The sequence below is a fragment of the Gossypium arboreum genome, chromosome 6 (assembly GCF_025698485.1).
Source record: "Gossypium arboreum isolate Shixiya-1 chromosome 6, ASM2569848v2, whole genome shotgun sequence".
Lineage (NCBI taxonomy): Eukaryota > Viridiplantae > Streptophyta > Magnoliopsida > Malvales > Malvaceae > Gossypium > Gossypium arboreum.
In genome coordinates, this window is record NC_069075.1 from 135,366,425 (window position 1) to 135,388,628 (window position 22,204).

The 22,204-nt window shown below is 32.3% G+C and overlaps 4 protein-coding genes across 6 annotated transcripts; all 4 read left to right on the plus strand.

Moving 5' to 3' along the window:
* The first annotated feature begins 2,460 nt into the window (after positions 1–2,460).
* On the plus strand, positions 2,461–7,359 carry LOC108485816 (cyclin-A1-4-like). 2 transcript variants are annotated; one of them, XM_017789665.2, is made up of 12 exons: positions 2,461–2,672; positions 2,796–3,011; positions 3,745–4,087; positions 4,220–4,356; positions 5,053–5,145; positions 5,397–5,530; positions 5,680–5,755; positions 5,829–5,905; positions 5,981–6,014; positions 6,272–6,421; positions 6,572–6,706; positions 6,968–7,359. In XM_017789665.2, exons 2-12 carry the CDS (start codon positions 2,808–2,810, stop codon positions 7,031–7,033), a joined length of 1,449 nt encoding a protein of 482 aa, XP_017645154.1. In that variant the 5' UTR covers positions 2,461–2,672; positions 2,796–2,807; the 3' UTR covers positions 7,034–7,359. The 2 variants fall into 2 exon arrangements, with proteins under 2 accessions (XP_017645154.1, XP_052886006.1); XM_053030046.1 differs by having other exon boundaries at positions 2,801–3,011.
* Positions 7,360–7,785: 426 nt separating this feature from the next.
* On the plus strand, positions 7,786–11,534 carry LOC108485396 (replication factor C subunit 4). 2 transcript variants are annotated; one of them, XM_017789227.2, is made up of 12 exons: positions 7,786–7,997; positions 8,077–8,155; positions 8,271–8,350; positions 8,701–8,823; positions 8,932–9,001; positions 9,091–9,164; positions 9,330–9,450; positions 9,535–9,597; positions 10,001–10,060; positions 10,419–10,544; positions 10,624–10,707; positions 11,153–11,534. In XM_017789227.2, exons 1-12 carry the CDS (start codon positions 7,954–7,956, stop codon positions 11,255–11,257), a joined length of 1,029 nt encoding a protein of 342 aa, XP_017644716.1. In that variant the 5' UTR covers positions 7,786–7,953; the 3' UTR covers positions 11,258–11,534. The 2 variants fall into 2 exon arrangements, with proteins under 2 accessions (XP_017644716.1, XP_052885194.1); XM_053029234.1 differs by having other exon boundaries at positions 8,932–8,996; positions 9,086–9,164.
* Positions 11,535–11,559: 25 nt separating this feature from the next.
* Positions 11,560–13,070, plus strand: LOC108484930 (uncharacterized). The gene has a single exon (XM_017788811.2). It carries the CDS (start codon positions 12,284–12,286, stop codon positions 12,881–12,883), a length of 600 nt encoding a protein of 199 aa, XP_017644300.1. The 5' UTR covers positions 11,560–12,283; the 3' UTR covers positions 12,884–13,070.
* Positions 13,071–18,102: 5,032 nt separating this feature from the next.
* On the plus strand, positions 18,103–20,984 carry LOC108484725 (pentatricopeptide repeat-containing protein At1g77405). Its single transcript, XM_017788628.2, has 2 exons — positions 18,103–19,929; positions 20,443–20,984. Exon 1 carries the CDS (start codon positions 18,459–18,461, stop codon positions 19,791–19,793), a length of 1,335 nt encoding a protein of 444 aa, XP_017644117.1. The 5' UTR covers positions 18,103–18,458; the 3' UTR covers positions 19,794–19,929; positions 20,443–20,984.
* Positions 20,985–22,204: the final 1,220 nt, after the last annotated feature.

Here is a 22,204-nt window from a genome sequence, read left to right on the forward strand (position 1 = left end):
AAATGAAAAGTATGCAAGTTAAGAGCTTTTTATCATGAACCGGTGGTATGAACATAGTAAAGGTTAGAACATTAAGAGAAATACATCTTTACTTTAATAAATTTTGAATTATTGTTTTCTAAAGATTATTTAATATAACATATTTATTTAATAACAAATAAACTATTATAAGATGGAAGAGATTGTTATATTGGATAAAAAATATTTTGCATTTTATAAAATCAAAGTTGCACAATTGTTTGAAATGGATCCTATTAACTTAGAGAGGATCATAAGATTGATGAACGACAATATTAATTGATTGAGAGGCTTTTTGAAGCTAAAAGTAAAAAGGATTAAAGACCATTTAGAACTTGTGCACATTAGAGAGGAAAAAGAGTATGGTTAGAATGTAATATTTGTATATTATTCATGTTTGTATATGTATATGTTAAATCCATGAAAATGTTTTGATTTAATTAGATTGGTGAAACTTAATTAGGGAGTTTAATACTTATTATGTGAGTTTTAAGACTAACCTCATAAAGAATTTATTTCTATTTGAGATAATTTATATTAAATACTTAATGTTACGTTTGGCTATTAGTGTAACAACACGATGAAAAAACTTATTTAAAACACATGTATTATATTAGTACAAATTTAAACTTAAAATTAACAAGATAAGTAAAAACTTTTATGCTATATTTGGTTTATATGAATGACATAGCCATTCTTACCTTATCCAACACCACAAAGCCATTCAATTGTTTGGTTGGTTGTAAAGTCTATTCCATTGACTAACCATTGCAGGTTAATTCTGCAAAAACATTGAATAACAATTCAGTGTCACCCCCAATGAATGGCTATTCAATGGTTATAGGAATATGCCAAATTATTTTTCTTCATTTTTTTTTACCCAACTCACATCCTCTAACTTTTTCTCTACCCATCTCATCTGATATTATTTCTCTCATTGTTCTACTCGAGTGGTGATTAAAATCATTGCATGCCTCCATGCTTTGAAGATTGGAGTAGATTTGGGTGATCAAAATGCCATATTAGAATAAGATGATTTCTTTATAATCAAAGTCGGGTTTACAAAGATAAATTTGAGTTGCAAAGAGAAAAGTTTATGGGTTTCTACTTTCCAATAGTTTTCAACACATATTTTGGCTTTTGATAACTAAAATAACTATAATTTTTTTTTTGTGAAATTTTTAGATTTAAGGATGATTTTTATGAAAAACAAAATGGAGAATATGGAAGAAGGCATCGAGACAAAGCTCTTGATAAGTTTTAGGTTGGTGGTCAATGAAATGTAATGGCAGAAGGAAGCAAAAACGATAAAGAAGATGAATTTGGGGGGGAGGGAGGGGAGAGAGAGATTGTGATGTAAATAACAAAAGAAGCAGAAGCAATGAATAAGATGGAGGGTAAATGGGTCACTTTATATATATTCATTACCTATTCTTTAATAGCATTCTAATTAACCAAACAATGTAATACTATTACTCATATATTCTATTCAGACAACCAAATAACTTAATCCCTATTACTTATTTATTTTATTCTCGATTATTTCATTACAGTTTTATTCCATTCCAATGAACCAAGCATGCTGTTAGGGTGAATGAGAGATTTGAAAGAGGGGTTTTATTTGTATCAACTATCTAAGTTTTCAAATTTCAAAAAGTGAGTTTACTTGTTTCGGTAAATAATTTGGAAATTTTCAAAATTCATGAGTAATTTTAACTAGGAATTATAATAGCTCAATTTCCCTTGTCAAACTCCATCTAAAGAGGTGATTTTTCTAAATTTCTTATAATTTTATTTCATTTAATACACATGATCCCACTATAAGATAAATATTAAAACTTTAAAATCATATTTATTTAATTCTAATATACATTTTAAAATCTTATTTCATTAAAAATATTTATAATTTTTACAAATATAATAGTAGAAATATTGAATAAATTTTATATTATTTATTTTCAATATAAATATTGTTATTTAATTTAGAAAAATCCAATAACTTAATATTTATTAAAATAATTATTTATCTAAGCAAAGTAATTATAATTACTAGCCTTTTGAATTGATGAAATCTAAAATACTAACATTTTAAAAATTTCCAATATTTTAAAATTATTCATCCAAATACAATCTTAGTAAAATATAACACTTCTTCAAAATACGAAAAAAAATTTTATTTATTTTTCAAAAATAAGTCATGTGATTTCATATTTTTAAACTGAATGAACGGTTAAACCAATTAAATTCTTAATTTATCAATATAACAATTCTAATTAAAAATTTTAAAAGTAATAAAAATTCGACTAAAATAATTTTTTCTCAATTTAAACAGTCCATGTCAAATTTTAAATTCATCGATTTAAAATCTAGTACACCAACAATTTCCGATACAACTTATTGATATAAATATCTAAAAGCTACTAAAATATTTTAATTAGCAAATGAAATTAGTTTGTTGTTTTAACTCTTATCCTAAAACACGGAGAAAAAATAATACTCATCGGTTTTTTTTTTCTTAACCTTTCAAGCAATATTTTTCGCGCTTTCTTCAGTGAAATCTTCGTCAAAACGCTCCCTTCTTATCTCCTTCAACAAATCCTTTTAAGAATCAGAACAAGAAAAAAACCCTACAACAAAATTCAATCTCAGATTAGGTGAGAATTTCTTCTCGATTTATACACTAGTTTTACTCCTTTTTAATTGTTTTCTCATATTTTCTTGAGTTTCTTGAAACCCACGTAACCGATTCTCGTTTCATTTTGTACTACCGTGTTAAGGTTAGGTTTTTGATGTCGTCACGAAATCGGCGTTTGGCTTCATCGTCATCATCATCGACGGCGAAGAAGCCTTCGATCGCTGGGAATCAGAGCAAAAAGATGGGTGCTGCGAAGACACAATTTAGTAAGAAGAGAGTCGCTCTTAGCGATATAACCAACCAAGGGAATGGGTTTCCAAGCGGGCCACGGGCCATGGTTACTCACTCAAAACCCATGGTTCGTTATTCTTCCACCCCTACTTTCATCTTCTTTTTTAATGTTTTTATTTCCTTATTAATTTTTTTTTTCCTTTGCGAGTTTCTTTCTTGAATTATGGGATCGAGAGTATTCTTGGTCAAGTTGTTACTTGTAGATGATGTATTTACAAGATTATGAAAAGGGATTTACCTTTTAGTTATAACTTTTGGTTCAATAAAGCATTTTCCTCTGTTTAACCATAAACAGAAATGATGTAATATGTTCTTAAGTTTGTAAGTTACTTGAAATTGGGTGTTGTTGGATGTTGGTATGTGTTTGATAGAAACATTTAAGATTCTCGATGTTTCTCATGTTTGAAGGGTCAAAACCGTATATCCGCGTCCTCTTTGAGGTGTTGAGTATCTGTCCAAAGCGTTGGTACTTAAAAAAAAAAATGAAGGATCGTGTTTTCAACATCATTCCTAAGTCCTAGCAAACAAAAGTCGGTTATGAGTTCTGAGTTAACTTTCTAGGTGGATGAAGGTTGATGCATGATTGATCCAAAGGAATGCATCTATGTAATGCACATTGGTTATGGCTGTATTTATCATTTTAGTAAATTACATTTGTTTGATCATAAATGTTTCATAACTTTGGATCTACTTGCCAACAAACTTCTATGTGAAATTTGTGACTTTATCATCGAGATTATCTCTAGAACTCAATTCTTATTTCTACAAAGTCAGAAGGTTAATTACATTTGTTTTTGAAGGTTCCCTGTACCTCCAAAGTTGCCAAGAAGAAGGAAACTTCTATTTTGCTTACCACTCCTAGTTTGGAATCATTTGATGGTGTTTCTTGTATAAATACTATTTGTACAAGAGATGATCACCCTACAACAAAAGTTTCAGCACTTACTTTGCCAAGCAGCATGGATATCTCTCCATGCAGATCACTTTGTGCTTCCGTTTCTTTGGATGAGACAATGTCTACTTGCGATTCCTTGGAGAGCCCAAAGTTTGAATATTTAGAGAATGAGGATGTATCAGCAATTGAATCGATTGAGACAAAGGCAAATGACAATCTGTACATATCAGAGCTCACACAGAAAGAAGGTCCTTTCCATATCCCATGATGAATATGTTAGTTTAGGCCAAAATATTTCTATCAATTGACTTGATTTGGAAAATAAAATTATTAGTATTAATATTTTTGGCCTGAAAATGCTGTTCTTTACACCAACCCAGGAAAGATTTCCAAGACAAACATACATTTGGAGATGGGACCAAATGATGATGCTTTTGTTGTTGATGTGTCTTCCACAGATCCACAGTTTTTTTCACCCAGTGTTCATGTCATTTATAAGAATTTGCGTGCATCTGAGGTATACCGTCCTTTTTTCTTTTTCATCATGCCATTGAGGAGCTGTTTGCTTCATTGTTAGTTATATTCATGCATGGAGTCGCTAAAAAAGAATCAAATATATTTTTATATTAATATTTTCAGTACCTAGAAAACAAGACTTGCATGGGTGTTACTTTATTTCTAGTTGTCTTTCTAATAATCTTTTAGACTTTTACTTTTAGTTTATGTAGAACCGAATTTACTTCTTTTATGCCTGTACTTTTGGTATTGACAAGTGATAACAATCTTGTTTGTGGTTAAGAAAAAAATAGTGATTCATACAGCATGTACGGCGAGTTGTATTCTTGATTCCTCAAGTTCAAATAGATTACATTTCAGTTAATTAATGGCTATTTGAAGTTGAGGATGTGCATATCTATTATCATTTTTAAAAAATTAAATATTCATATACCCAGGAAGTGACCCTATCAAAGTTGTGGCTATTAATTTATTGTCTTAAACTGGGATATTGGTCAACTGGATTATGGTGTAGTTTGTTGTTGTTAGTACATTCTTTGTTATGCTGTTCAAAGTGGGATTGACTGTATTGTATTTGATGCAGAAATAGCACGTACCTATATTTGTCGAATTTTGAGTAACACGACTCTTCCTATGCTCTATGTTTGCTATAAGACTCCTGCTTGATATGTTTCATCCTATTCCTGGTGTTTTGTAGGCCAAAAAAAGGCTTTCTACAGACTTCATGGATATGGTCCAGAAAGATATTAATGCCAACATGCGAGCTATTCTTATTGATTGGCTGGTGGAGGTAAGTTATGGTAGGTTGCAAAATACTAGGACTGTGTACGTAATCCAAGAAATTACCCGTTCGAGCTACTTTTTCAGGGATATCTTTGTATCCTAATGGCCGCTTCAACTATATAAGTGGGATGCTTCATTGCATTAGTATAAATTCGACAACCAATATTGTTAAACACCTACAACTTAAATGTTATTGTGCAGGTTCCTCCCCCCCCCCTTTATATGAACAGTGATCTTACCTCATCATTTCAACTGTAGGTAACTGAAGAATACAGGCTTGTACCTGAGACATTGTTTTTGACTGTGAATTACATTGATCGTTATCTTTCTGGCAATTCAATTAACAGGCAACAGCTGCAGTTGCTTGGAGTTGCCTGCATGATGATTGCTTCGTAAGATTTCATGGTTCTTTCTTGAGAACTCAGTTCTCACTTAATGTTCCGTGCATGCATGCATGTGTATTTTACGTCCTGTGTGTTTGTGTGGGTAAATGTAGCTTGGTGAGAAGAGGATTATAACTAAAAGGGTTATTTCATGCCAGTAAATATGAGGAGGTATCTGCACCTCAAGTGGAAGAGTTCTGTTATGTTACTGATAACACTTACTGCAAGGATGAGGTCAGGTTCCATTTAGGATTATTTCCAATCTTCTTTATTCACCACAATCTACATAAACATATTTTCCCTGCAGATTTTGCAAATGGAATCTTCTGTGCTGAATTACTTGAAGTTTGAAATGACAGTCCCAACAACTAAATTTTTCCTGAGGTAATGCCTCCTTCTTTTTCCATACGATGTGCAATTTATAAATTTATTATTGAAATGATTCATGAAAAATGCCAGGCAATTTGTTTGTGCTGCTGAAACGATCAATCAGGTATCTCTCTCATGGACTAACATATTTAAATTCATTTTTATTTTTGCTCCACTACTAGGTTCTTTTTCATTATATTTGGATGTAAACTTGTACTAGTAGATCTTTGATTCCTAGGTACCCTAGTTAAAAAATATAACAAGATGGGGGAGCCGTTGCAGTGTTCAAGTCATCACGCTTTGTTGTTAATCTCTGTTTTACCTAATGATGTGAAAAAACCGCAATGATCACTGACAGTAATATTTGGCTGCCTTCTGTAGGTTCAATTGTTGCAGTTTGAATGTTTGGCCAACTACATTGCAGAGTTATCACTTCTTGAATACACTATGCTTCACTATGCTCCATCTCTAATAGCTGCTTCTGCTGCTTTCTTGGCCAGATTTATACTCTCTCCTTCAAGAAAACCTTGGGTATGTTTTCAGGCATAATTTATTCGTTCTATACTATGTACTGACTTGTTCAGCTATATGTTTTTCTTATCTGATGGCGATTAACTTTGTCTAATTTTGTATAACTTCTATCAGATGATATATGTCTATTCTTTTTCATTTGTTGGACAGGATTCTATGTTGGGGCATTACACGCTATACCAGCCCTCTGATATTGGGAACTGTGTTAAGGCTCTGCATCATCTTTGCCGTAATGGTGGTGGTGCTAATTTGCCAGCAATCAGAGAGAAGTATAGTCAACACAAGGTGAGTAGTTTCTCCATCTGTATGGTTCAAAAATGTTTACGACAATGCCCTACACAGTTGAGTTAAGTTTTCAGTAAAGTCCTACAATATGAACCTGTAAACATGCGCTTTATACATATACGTATACACACACCTTGTGACTAAAAGATTGTGTAACTTGTAGAGAAATAGATTGATTACTTTCATTATATTAATGTGAACCTGATATTTCATTATTCTAATATTTGATATGGTCCGACATTTTTATCTTGTCTGCATCAGTACAAATTTGTGGCAAAGAAGTACTGCCCTGCATCAATACCGGAGGAGTTTTTCCAAGATGTGTGAGCAAGTAGTAGAGTGTTTCATTTTTGCTGGATATAATAGTTTTTAGATGTAAAAATGTTGAATTTTTGAAGCTTAGAAAATGGGATCTTTATTTCGCTTCCATTTTTGGGAAAAAGCATCCTTGATGTTGCTGCTGAGCTAGGGAAGTACTTCAATTCCATACTCTTGTCTTGTCTGAAAAACAGTTTCATCATGAATTTGTTGATTGACTAAATTGTTTACTGTCTCGATTCCGTATGTACGTGATCGACAACATCCATGGAGTTAGACTTGGAGGATTTATAAGTTTTTTCCTTTGAAAATAAGAATCTATCGATTTAATTTCATTGTAATTTTTTATTTGCGAATAAATAAGAATTTATTGTAAATTATTATAGAATAAATTTTATAGTTCTGTAAAAAAGTAAAAGTAAAATTCATAATCACAGATCTTATTGATGCCACTTGTTTAAAAATTTGCTTCAAAATTTTTTATTTATAAATTTAAAATTTATTTTAGATAGTTAAAAAATTAAGTTTTTAACAGGGTTAAATTATTTAAAATATGTTTCTAACAAGCAATAATTTTTTAAACTTAATTAAAGCAATCTATTTTATACTTTTTAGATATTGTGAAAATAGAAATTTAAACGTAAAATATTATAATTTTTAATATTTTGAATTTATCATTTTAATCAAAATTATATTTCATTATATATTAAATTTTTAAAAAATTATTTCATATATTTTTCGCCCAAATTGTTGATATGATATAATCTAGTTATTATTATTTCAATGGCTGCCGTCCTTATCTATCTAATCCCCAAACCCAACCCAAGAAGGGAAACAAAAGGAGAAATAATATATAAAGGAAAAAGAAGAGGGAAAAGAGAAGTCGCTTTAAACGCAGGCAAGGCAAGAAACAAGCAAGCAAGACGAAAATGGCGCCAGTACTGCAGAGCTCCCAACCTTGGGTTGAAAAATAGTATTATCTCTTACTCTCTCTCACTTTCATTATTTTTTATTTTATTTAAAAAATGGTAAAGATTTTAGTTTCGTCTCAGTCGGCCAAAGCAAGTGAGAGATGTGGCACATCAAGACGAGGTTGTTCGAGTTCTCACCAACACCCTCGAGACCGCCAATGTAATTTCTCTCCTCTTTCATTCCTTTTTTATATATATATATATATTCATGAGTTTTTTTTTTCTTTTGATTACATTGAAAAACCCTAATTCAACATTATTTTCCTTTTTGGTAGTGCCCACATATGCTCTTTTACGGTCCGCCTGGCACTGGCAAAACCACTACCGCTCTCGCCATTGCCCACCAGTTATTTGGGTACTCTTCCTCTATTTTTTTGGGTAAAATTGTTGTTTTACGGAAGTGAAACTTTGACTTAAACCCTTCATTTCGGATTAAGCTTTTTATGGAAAAATTGTGAATTAGATTAACTATTAGTGTTGAATTGAAGATTACTCATTGGTGAACTTTTAAGTTTCTGTTATTAGTGTAATGCTTCACTGTAGTTTTGCTGAATTTATATGTTCCAGACCTTTTACTATTTTAAACTTAATAGTTGTTGATTGTAGAGTTTATGATGATCTTTCATTTCATTTTACAATTTTACACCTAAGATTTTTTTATTAACTTCAGTTTGTCTGAATCCAACTGAAACCCAATTTTTGCAGACCTGAACTCTACAAATCTAGGGTGTTGGAGCTAAATGCAAGTGATGACCGTGGGATCAATGTTGTTCGTACAAAGATCAAGGATTTTGCTGCTGTTGCTGTAGGATCTGCTCAGCGTCAGGGGTATGCCCTCTTATTTTCTGGTGAATAAGATTTCTAGTTTGATTGATAGTTGTTTCTTTGAATCTTTTTAGTGTACCAATTATGTTTTTCTTCCCTTGTATTCTCTAGAGGTTATCCCTGCCCACCATTCAAGATCATTATTCTTGATGAAGCAGATTCGATGACAGAAGATGCTCAGGCATGTTTCTTTTTTCTTTGTAGCCCTTGTGGTATTTTTCAATTCATGTTGACACATGTTAATTTCATTTCACTTAAACTTCACTGCAGAATGCCTTGAGACGTACCATGGAAACTTACTCAAAAGTTACACGCTTCTTTTTCATATGTAACTACATAAGCAGGTATATATATATATTTTTTTCCTCAAGTTTCTTTTTACCCTTTTAACCACAGGTTTAATCTGGTAGATTTTTAGCACTTTAATGCTACAACTGACCTCTAAATCACAATGAAAATTTGAGAACTGGAGAGGAATTCTTAGACATTATGTTATTGAATTTTCATAGGATCATAGAGCCACTTGCTTCAAGATGTGCCAAGTTCAGATTCAAGCCACTTTCAGATGAAATCATGAGCAGTCGTATATTACACATATGTGACCAAGAAGGCCTCAATTTAGATTCAGAGGTATGAACTGGTGTCTTAAAGCTGTTGTATTAGTGATTGTTTGTTAAATGGCCTCTTTACTAAACATATGATGTTTCACTGTAGGCGCTTTCAACATTAAGTTCCATTTCACAGGGTGATCTTCGTCGGGCTATTACGTACTTGCAGGTAAGCCTTGGATTACAATACATTCTCATTATTTCTGGAAATATGTTGTTCCAAGTCTCATTGCTCTTCTACTGTGTTTTGGTTTGACAATATGATTGTATACTTGTTGCAATTTGATCCAGTTTTCTCTTACTGCCTCGTGTGTTGGGCTTTGGTTTGTTTTGCTGCCTTGTAAATAATACTTTCCCCAAGAAGGGTTTAGCTCTCAATTCCTATTATGCAGCTGTAATTGTTTAGGTCAAAATGATGATCTATAACTGATTCCTGGCACCGTTAGAAATAACAGTTTTATCATGCTCATCTCCTATGATATGTTCCTTGTATTTGTTTATTGGTCATGCTGGTCAACTGGAATCTTTCATCCTGTTGTTGATGCTGAATTTTGTGTTATGAAATATTTCAGGGAGCTGCACGCCTATTTGGATCATCAATTTCTTCCAAAGATCTACTTAGTGTGTCAGGGGTAAGTTATATGATTCATTGACACTTAAAATTTTGCAGTGGCAGTGCGTATCCTTAACTAGGGCCTCCTTTTTTATCATATATTTGATGGTTAGATTGATGAGTAGATTTTCATACTTTTTTCTGAATTAAAATTTGGACATCTATACCTTCTGTCTCTCTGTGTTAACTACCTTTATTGATGAAACAACTAAGAAAGTTGTCCTTTGATGCAACATTTTCTTGCTTGAATTTTTTAATTCCATTTTTACGAAGAAAGCGAAATAAAAAATTTACAATAAGGCACCTTCTCTTTTTCAGATTTTTGTTCTATTTAATTGACCTTGGCATGTCTTGATGCTTAAATTTCTATATATCAGGTTATCCCTGTGGAAGTTGTTGAAGCACTTTATGCTGCATGCAAAAGTGGTAACTTTGATTTGGCAAACAAGGAAGTCAATAATGTAATTGCAGAAGGCTATCCAGTTTCTCAGATGCTTTCTCAGGTCTGATTTTTTTGATCCATGATTCGTCACCATTTCTAACTTGTAGATATATCTGATACTAATATAATGATTCTTCCAGTTATTTGATGTGGTTGTTGAGGCAGATGATGTACCAGATGAACAGAAAGCTAGAATTTGCAAGAGTTTGGCTGAAGCAGATAAGGTTACTTTTCCTACATAAGTTTGCTCGTCTACTGCTAATTTCTTAGTTTTGGTAGTTATAGAAACAGAAGTGAGATTACTAAATTGCATGTTGTTTCTCTATACAGATCATGCTTAGTGTGAAAGATGTTTTTCCTGGGCTGTTTAGCATTAGCCAGCCATGAAAGCTAAGATATGGCAGGGGCGTAGATTTTAAAATTTGTTTGCATCCGCATAACTCTGCTATCTTTAAGGAAATCTGCTTGAGTTATACCTTCCATTATATTTTAACTGATTGAAAATTGACCCCTATTAAACATGGCTAACTGCATTGTATTAGAAGAGTACTTTGAAAGGTGGCCATTCAATATATTTTCTTCCCCTCTTGTCCATTGTTTCTTTAATATTTACTTATATGTATAATCAGTTTTTTGGCATATATCTTATATTTCATCCTTGGCATGCAGCGTCTAGTTGATGGTGCTGATGAGTATTTGCAGCTGCTGGATGTGGCCAGTAACACAATGCGAGCTTTGTGTAACATGCCACAGGAATTCTCTTTTGAAACTTAGTGGGAAAGCCCAGTGTGAGATGGCAGATACTTTTGAAGACAAGGAGAGATTCTTCAACCTTTTGGACTGTAAACTGGTACATATTGCAACAAACCTGCTTTTCTAACTTTCTGTCATGCCTGATTGTCATAGATGGGTCCATCCTTTTGAATCTCTTGTCATTTAACATGGATTTTGTGTTAGTTCTCTGTTTAACTTGTCTCTAGTCTATTGCTATAGACGATGAGTCTTTAGCACTCCTTTTTGCATGTTGGTATCATATTAAAACAATTACTTATTTGATACAGTGAAAGAAAATCATGAAAGGGGGGGGGGGGGGGAGGGACCAGAGTAATAAGATTGTTCTCCATTCGAAGCTAATCCTACCGTTTGCAACAGGCTTGTCACAGATATCATAGCATTTGATGACAAGTACTGACATTTTGAAGGGAAGAACAAAATATTATTAGTGGAGCTCTCAATTATAATGTCTGGCGGAGCCCCTAAAATTCAAATCTCCATAGCTCATTATTACCACTGTCCCGGGTTTGTCAATTGGTCTGGTCTCTGATGCCTAAGTTTGCTTCCTTGCAACATAGAGATTTGAGAGTTTTTATTCTTTTACCATTCTAAATTGACAATTCAAAAAGAAACCCAGAGCTCCAAAGTCCACAATCCATCCTAAATCGAAGCAAAATATCCCTCCTATTTTGGAATTGTAAGCTGAAAAGTCTTAAGTACCGACAGATGTTTAAATCATACACCTCAAGGCGGTTGAATATCAAATTGAAATTTTAAAATAAAAGAGAGATTGTAAAATAAACTGGTATTTAAATGAACCAGGAAGGGTCAAATTCAAATAAGCGGTTGGACCCGTCAAGCTTACCAGCCCCACCTTCATACCTTTAATCCCTCTTAAACGTTGTCCTTCATCACCCCAACTATATATATAAAGGTGAAACACCACCGCTCCCTATTATAAGCAAAGCTCCGTTTTATATTTTATCAAGTCTCAGTTACTCTGGGTAGTTATTTTCGGTTAAAGAAATGGCAGTTGATGATTCCTTCATAAAGCCAGGAGCAGTTCCTTTTAAGTGGGAGATCAGACCCGGTGTTCCCAAACAACCACAGAACCCAAAACAGCAACCTCCGCTGCCTCCATTGCCGCTGCCACCACCACCCTCGCCTTTTATAAACAACCAGCGTTCATCACCAAATTTACCAGGACCACTTTGTCCTCCACAAAAGCTTAAACCTCCACCTGCTGGATCCTACTTGCTCCTAACTTCGGAGCCCCAGACTCATTCTTTTAGGTCTACACCACGTTCCCATTCCGAGCGTTGGCGGTTTGATCGACCTGTCCAAGTGCATCTTGAATGTGTTTCACACGGATGCTTCCCCTCACCATTGCTTAGGCGAAAAGGAAGCAAGAGGTGGAGCCAAAGATCTGAACCTGACTATGTTTCTGATCTTGAGACATTGTCGCGGTGGTCGGTGTCAAGTCGGAAGTCACTGTACCGTTCTATGGCTCACCGATGTCTTCCTTTTTATCTTTTAGCTCATCGCCGTGACTCGTGGCTGATGTTGAATGGGTTAGGTTTGGCCTTTTTTATGGAGAAAAGGAAAACAAAAATAGAGTTCGCATAGCTCTTCTTCAACCAATTATGCCTTGCATTAATTAAGGAGGTTTCATAATTCTCTGTTAAATTTAAAAGTATCATAGAAGCCTTTGTATTAGAAGTTTAATTGTATTTTGTCTCATTTGCTTAAAAAATGAGTAAATTAGTCTTTATACATTAGATTAAATGACAAATTGGTCCTTTTTGTTATAAAATTTATTTCTTTGTATTGTTAAAAACTGACATGACTGACAAATTAATTAGACAGTGATGCTTGGCGTGACACGTGTACCTCATTCTAATGTACAAAAATAAGTTTTTAACAGTATAAATGAATTAATTTTTAATAAAAGGATCACTTTTCTATTTAATTTAATGTACAATGATTAATTTACTCATTTTTAATTAAAAACCAAAATAGAATTTGATTCCTAATATAATATATTGATGATAGTTTACCCACTATATATCAAACAGCTAATGATACGAAGCCAAGCAAAAATCGAAGATGGAGTAACTCCCAAATTTAGATGATATCTAATAATGAAAAATCCTAATATATTTAATGATGGAATTTGAAATATGATGTTAACTATTCAATCAAAATCTTTTGCCATCGTTTTGACAAATATTAAAACATATTTTATGGTCGAAAGTAAAGATCCTTTAATAAGAACTTTGATAAACGGAAGTATAATTTAATAATTTAATCATGGGTTTTAAAATATGCATAATGTGAATTTTAGTCTTTAATATTTATATTTTTTTATCAATTTAATTCTTAAATTTTTTAAGTTAAATTTTACCTTCAACTTTTGATAAAAAGTCGAATTTGATCATCAGTCATTTAAAAAGAGTTAAATTGTTGGCTTTTTTAAAGGAAATAACGACAAAAACATTAAAATTTTAAAAATTGCATCTCGAATGACAAGCTACATGTACTTCATACTTTTTTTTTTGAGTTTTTATGAACTTTTTTTATAAATTTTTTGAATTTTAAACATGTAACATCCCTGAAGCCCCCTGACACGGGAATAGGCTAATACAAAACCACACATGTTAGAAGTTTTGAAATAAATAAAATAGAAATTATCGATGTTAAATAGGAAGGTAGTTGGATACTAGAAGGAATTGAAGATACTTGTGTATTGAGAAAAATAAATCCGAGGTATTGACTAAATTTTAAGAAAGTGAAAAGTGTTGGGCCAAAAGTGAAAAAATTAAAAGTATAAATGATTAAATTGAATTGAAAGTAAATAGACAAATGATTAGAGATGTAATATACGAAGAAAGTGTCATAAATCAAGGATGGAGAGTTTCATAAATTAATATTTATGTGAAAAAATCTCATTAATTGTGGCACATTCTAAGCCCTTGGATTTTGATGAAAATTATGAATAAATATGGTCCATTGGACGAAAATGACTATGTTGAGATTTTTATGATATATTTTAATATTTTAATTAATTAATTATAATAGATTTTATAAGAGAATATAATAGAATTCTCTCCATCTTTTTTCTCTTCCAACACTATCATCATTTCATGAAAGGAAAGTTTCCTTTCTTTTATAATTTGACCATTTCCACCATTTTTAAAACAAATCTTTCAAAAATTTTTAAATCAATAGAGAAACTTTATGACAAGTTTGGTTTCATGAGAAAAGAGAATATGTTTATCTTAGAGAAGAGAGAAAAGAGAAGAGAATGTTTGAAGTAAAGAAGTATAGTAAGAATATTGAGATTTTGTCACGGATTTCCTACTAGTTTTATTCAAAGTGTGTGAAAATAATATTTTTTTTATAGAGAAGAGAATGCACATAAAGCTTTAAATCAACATATTACATGTAAGAATTCCTAGTTTATCTTCTAAAAGCAGCTTCCTAACAGAAAACATAAGAAAAACAATGATTTTAAGTTCAGTCCCACTAGACGGATAAGTTCATGCCAACCAATCAACCACCATGTTACCTTCCCTAGGGATGTATTGGAATTTAATAGCTTGGAAATAACTACATAGCATTTTAACCTTCCGAGCAACATTCAAACTTATGTGTATGTGGTATGTTAATAAAGTGAAAGAGAAGAGAAGTAATTGTCAAAGGGTTGATGAAGGAAAGAGGTAGCAAAGGAGTGAGAGAAGGAAAGAGGAAATAAATCCAAGCATTTAAGTGTAAGTACTCCAAGAATTTTGTCTTACCCAATTAAATCTAAGTGTAGGATATATTTAAGTTGTTATAATAATTGTATGATTAAATTATTTAAGAATATGATTATATTTATTATGAAATTGAATAAATTTCAACGATAAAGTGAATATATTAAGTGTAGTGGAATTTTGGTAAAAAGGGACTAAATTGCAAGGTGTACAAAATTTTATATGTGAAATAAAATAATATGTTAGTGGACTTAAATGAAGTGTTTTATGGTAGTGAGTTAAAATTAAAGTGATATTGAAGGGATTTATAGTGGTAATGAAATTTCATATTGCTAAAGACTAAATTATAAAATATTCAAAAGTGACTATGTGTACTAAAATATTGTAATAAAATATTTAAATGAAGTGATATATGGAAGTGAAATGTATTTTGAAGTGACAATAAAGTGATTATTGAATTATATGTTAGCAATGACTAAATTGAAAAGATTGTAAAGTTAAGTTTAGTGAAATTGATGTAAAGATGACTAGTTTGCAAAGAGTGTAAAAGTTAGAAGTGTGAAATAAAAATAATTGAATTGAGAGTTTAAATGAAGTATTTGTGATAGTGAATTTAATTCTAAGTGATATTAAAGTGATAATTTAATGAATATTCATTTTCATGAAAATAATGACTAAATTGTTACGAGTGTAAAGTTTTATATGTTACTAACTATTAAGTGATAGCGATGAAAATGACAATATAAATGCCTAAGTAGATAAGATATAAACATGTTGGATATAGATTACATACCATTAGGAAACTTTAAGCGTGCATAATGATAGTGACACTTCGATGCAAATTAGTGATAATGACACTTTGGTGCAAGTCAATGATAGTGACACTTCAATGCAACTCAGTGATAGTGGCTCTTTGAAGCATTTCAGTAATTTTTTGCTTTGGTGCATTCAATGTTCTTTTTCATATCTTGCTTGTTCAATTGAGTTTGCTTTGGGGAAAATGAAAAGTGTTAAGTGAAATCAATAGTGAATTGGTAAGTGAAAATAAACATTTAATGATTATTTAGCTAAATTCATTATGTTATATTTAAAGTATTGACATGTTAAATCTAATTAAGGTAATGGTAAGTTTAAATTCTCAATGTACTTACTAAACTTTCATTAGCATAACGCGTTCTTTTCTAACGTGTAGGTGAAAAAATTAATTTGAAGCATTTTAGCAAGGATTCAGTTTCAGCACATCTCATCACACCTCAAGGTCTAGAAGTGAACATAAAATATTTCTTTTGAAATTAGTTATAGTATATGTACATAGGTATTATTAGGCCTATTTATGAGAACCAGTCAAAGAAACTTAAAGAAGCTTGAAGAATATGATAGTGTAAGGAATTTTGTTTGGTTATGTCTTGAACATATGATGATATATATGATAATTTGAGATGTTTTAAGGCTTAAATTAGTTGATGGATGTTTGGGAATGAATTAGATTGATCATAGCATGAAAATGAGTGTTTTGGGCATGGTTTAGGGTCCCCTACAAAGAAGTATCGATACTTGTATAAATTGTATTGGTACAATTACTCCAAAGAGCAAAAATGAATAGTGTCAGCGGTGTTGTACCGATACTTGGAATATTGAGTATTGATGATGTAACGACTCGATTTCTAATGGAATCGAAAAATACAATTTCAGGACCTCATTATCGTAAACCAAGTTCGTAAATATTAAATAGAAATATTTACAAAGTTAGTATATTGATGAATTGAAATTTGATTTAGTAATTTAGCCGAATTTGTGACTAATTAAATTGAAAAAGTTTAATCACTATAAATTTTAATTAGAATAAGGCTTGGGGACTTAAATATCAATTATCCAAAGGATTAAAATGACAAATAAACATATTTTAAATAGATGATAGTGAGATGTGATGTTAATTGTCATTAGTTTAAGTTAATTAAAGATTAAAGCTTAATTAAGCATGATTAAGTTAATTAATCAAAATTAACCATAATATAAATAGGAAATATTAGTGGAAAAAGATGGAAATCATCATCTTCTTCAACCTTTCTCATCGTCCACCATTGAAGAAAGCTTAAAAAAACTTAAGTTACATACAACCTTAATTACAAGTAAGTCCCTAGCCATTTTTCTTTTATTATTATTATTATTATTATTGATTTTTGATCATGGGAGCTTATTTAGCTATTCTATGGATTAATTTGATCAATTGGTGAAATTTTAGTAACTTGACATTGTTGAGAATTGAATGATTTAAATGTGAAATTGATAGAAATTAAGCTTAGTTTAAGAAAAAGACTAAATTGTAAAGCTTAATTGTTAGTTTCAGACATTAGGGATTGAATTGAATAAAATGAAAAACTGTTATGAAATGTTGTAGGAATAGAAAGTAGAAGGTACCTAATGAGTAAATGTGAAATCAAATTTTAATCCGAAATTTTAGATTGGAAGTTATGCTTGTCTCGGTTTTAGGGACTAAATTGAATAAATTAAAAAATGTATAAATTGATATTTGTTTGTGAATTGGCTGGAAATTAATTATGTGATATGTTTTGTGAATGTACGTAGCTAATGTTGACACGGAACCTTCAAGAGAGAAAGGAAAAATGAAAACGAGTTACCGAAAACTCTAGTTTGTACAATTATGATTTATAGTCGTATTAATTGATTACAATTTCATGGTATCTACATTTGGGAATGTCAAGGTGTATATAGCAATAATAGGACGCATTGGATTGAGTTGGAATGTGAATTACAGAGAATAAATAAAATATAAAATAACATGAATTGCTTGAAATATGATGTGTGCTATGGAATTGGGTGAAAATGTATTGAATGTTATGAAATATATTTGATATGTTAATAGATTGGATTGTAACAGTAAATATGATTGAGAAATGATATGTGTATTAAATTGTAAATGGAATTGAATATTGGTATCCTTTTTAACTAGTCGGGTTAAATCAGATAAGAATTAGTGTACTAAAATATAACTCGTGAAAATTAAATACTCATTAAAACTGACTTATCCCGTTTAAAATGTCAAAATAGAAAACGGAACAAAAAAGCAACTGAATCAAATATGAAAATCAATTAAATTAAAAACCGAATAAACCTTTTTTTTTTTTTTAAATTTTAGGTTTAGATTTTTTTTACAAACAATAAAGCTAAGCTATAAGTTGTAACCCATTTTGGGCTTTTTATCTTCACTGTTTAACTTCAAACATTCATACACTGCTTTTATGTTTCTGCAATCTTCCTCCTCCACCTAAAACACCTTCAAAATGAAAGCAGCTCCACAAGATTTCATTGCAATGCATAATAAGTCTCATTCTTTAGCTGTTATGTGAAAGAAAAAAAAATCAAACACCCACTGAAGAAATTGAAAGCAAAAGAACTGAATTTTTTGAGCAAACTTCAGTGGAAAGATGTTTCCAACAAAGCCTTTGCAACGCAGCTCCAATGGCATAGTGCACCAGGTAATGTCAATGATGGTTCAAAACCGACCCTTCGATGCTCAACTCGCTTCTTCAACAATTTCAAATCCATGGACAACTGATTCAGTTTCAGATATCTTAAGATCCGTTCCCAAGTTCTTTTTTCAATCCCTTCGTTCCATTGGCCGTCAAAAAGGTTTCCGCCACCGTGCTCCTTTAAAGCAAAGAAACCTTAAACAAGAGAAATTTAAGATTTCCCATAATGTTCTTCTCCTTGGGCCTGCTGCTTATAGAGATCCCGAAAGGGTAGCTTTAGGACTAGATAAAGCAATGGAATTCTATTTATGGGTGGAAAAGTTTTTCGGGTTTTCTCATAATGAGAAAACTTGTAAAGAAATGGCTTTTGTTTTGGCTAAAGGTAATAATTTGAAGGGTCTTTGGGATTTTCTAAAGGAAATGTCTAGGATTGATAATGGGAGTCTTGTTACTACTTCTTCTATCACCTGTTTGATTAAAGTCCTAGGAGAAGAAGGGTTAGTTAATGAAGCATTGGCTTGTTTTTATAGAATGAAGCAATATCATTGCAAACCTGATGTTTTTGCATATAATATGATTATTCGTGCCCTTTGTAGAGTTGGGAATTTTAATAAAGCAAGGTTCTTGTTGGAACAAATGGAATTACCAGGTTTCAGATGTCCACCTGATGTGTATACATATACAATTTTGATAAGTTCTTATTGTAAGTTGAGTATGCAAACCGGATGTCGAAAGGCGATTCGAAGGAGGCTTTATGAGGCGAATCACTTGTTTCGTGAGATGTTGTTTAAGGGTTTTGTCCCTGATGTTGTGACTTATAATTGTTTGATTGATGGTTGTTGTAAGACGAATCGAATCGAAAGGGCTTTGGAACTTTTCGAAGATATGAATAAAAGGAATTGTGTTCCAAACCGGATCACCTATAATTCTTTCATTAGGTACTATTGTGCTGTTAATGAGATTGATAAAGGTATTGAGATGATGCGGAGGATGCAACGGATGAATCATGGGGTAGCAACAAATAGTTCGTATACTCCGATTATACATGCTCTGTGTGAAGCTGAAAGGGTGTTGGAGGCCGAGGGTTTTCTTTTTGAGTTGATCAGAGGGGGATCTATCCCAAGAGAGTATACATATAAGTTAGTTTGTGATGCACTGAATTTAGTAGGAGCAGCCAATTTGATCGATGATGAGATGCATAAAAGAATAAGAGATGGTATCGGTAGCAGATGTAGACAGGTTATGAAAGTGAAACATATGGTATCGGTAGCAGATGTAGACAGGTTATGAAAGTGAAACATATAACGAGTCACATACGGACAGCAAGGATGGTGGAGGAAGTTTAGCAATCAAGGAAAGCTATTTATACTCAACCATGTAAAGCAAAGCAGACAAGAAGTCGGTCGATTGTTGGGGCACTCTGGTGGTAAGTATTACAGAGTGAATAACGAGGATGGTGGAGGAACTTTCTTTCCGCAGATTTTGAAGTTTCAAATTATAATCGGTTTTACTTACTGTCTTATTGTTGGAGAATAATGCTCTCATTGTTGCGGCTCAGGAACATTTTCACCTGCAAAACATTCATGCATTTTGGATTTTCATATCAGTTTCTACTGAATTCCTCTACTTTCAAGTTATCCATCTATTGTATGGTCTTGTATACTACAAAATATTTGTTTTACAAGAATTTGAACTAAGCATGTCAAAACCTTTGATGCTAATTATGGGCTGATGGCCAAGTTGAAATCACTTCAAATATTAGGATGTTTAGTTGACTTCATCAAGACTGTCATTATTTCATATATCTTGTTGCTTGCACAAAAAGAAACTATACTTCAAGCCCCCAGTAAGAGATGAACACATTTGACATATTTGTTATCTCTATTTATTTTATTTTAATATTTATTTTTGTCCTTGTAACATTATTTTTTATGGTCAGTTTTCTGCTACATATGCATGTCCAAGAAAAGTAAAGGCACTGGTGACAACCGTGGAGGCCATTGCATGGTGGAAGTGGTGCTAATCCAGGGGCAACCATTACTGCAGTAGGTGTAAATAGTGGCACGACAGCTGGTCGTGCTTGTGGGGCAGACAGTAACAATAGCAAGGGTGGCTGCAGTGGCGGCAGTGGTGGTGGCTATCACTAAGTATGCTATTGTTTCCCAAGGGGAGGAAAAAACAATAGAAGTGCTGTTATTGGAATAGAAAGGTGTAAATGTTTCCTTTTTCTTGCTTTTCTCCATAGCTTTTTGATATTACGAATTCTAAATTTCAATGGAATTAAACTAAAAAATTGTGGTTCTTTGTATAAGTTGAATTATTGTTTGTAGATTAGGTGAAATTAGCAAAGATTCTGATAACTTTGCGGGCTACTAGTACTTGATTACCTGTATGTAAACTCTGTTTTCTTGATGTTCACTTTCACTGCCTAAAATTCCTCAAGAAAATTTTCAGGCATAATTTGATCTAGAGCCTTGTTTATTTCTGGCTTTACCTTTGATTTTCTTTCACTATATGTGCTCCTAGTTGTTCTTCACATATCAGGTGTAACCATTTCAAGGTTATTCATTTTTCTGATTGGACCTCTGGATTTGTTAGTTATATTGGGTTTTGACTAAATAGAGGACAAACTCTCTCAACGCTTTTGATCCACAAGACTTGAGCCATTGCTTAAGGGACATCTTACTCCTGAAGAAGTTTTGAACAAGTTATAGATGATGACAATATTTTTTTCATTTGTTCGGAAAAGTAACATATTTATTAATAAAACACTAACATAGAAGTTTGATACATAACTACCCTTTGAGCATCATCTAAATGTAAACAGTCAGGAGGATTAGAATAGACATAAAGAAAATTAGAAACATAAGAGTTCATCTAATGGAAACAACAATTGAAGGTTATTGCCCACACTGGCTAAAGTATCTGTACACACTTATTCCCTTCCCGAAATATATGTTTCCAGCAGCTAGAACTCATAGAATAAAAGAGCGTCTTGCACTCATCAACCAAATGAGATAACAAAATATTTCAATTAGTAGAAGACTGCATAAAGTAAAGCACAGGAGTAGCATCTGCTTCAATCTCAAGGAATGCCCAAAGCTCAACTTCTACACTGGCCGCTCTTCTTATATAGCGATAGGCATCGATCACCCAATTACCATTGTGGTCTCGAATGAGAGCGTCGGCCCCTATTCTCCCTGGATTATCCAAAGAAGAACCATCCGTGTTTAGTTTGAACCATCCTAATCAGAGAGGCTTTCATAAGATAGGGACCAAACTAAAAGCCCTCTATATTTTAGAGGGAGGGATAGAGTAGTGAATTCAGAATCATTAGAAAGTACAATTTGGACAAAACCTTCAAGTGACCCATTCTGATTCAAGATGATGAGAATATTTTGCAGCATATGAATTAGAATATACAAAATTATCTACTCTCTATATCAAAAGAAATTCCTTGGGCACCTGTCCAAATACATAAACAAAGCTTTTTATTTTTATTTTTGTCGAAACCATTTTTTTGAGAAAACGAGGATCGACTTTGTTTGAAAATAGAAATAAAAATTGGAAGTCGCCACCGACCTTTATTGGGTGCGATCGGATCACCCTTGTTTTAATAAAACATTTTAGTTTATTAAAACGACATTTTGGTCTACGAATTTTGAGAAAACGGGTTCGGGAGTCGGTTACGTACAAGGAAG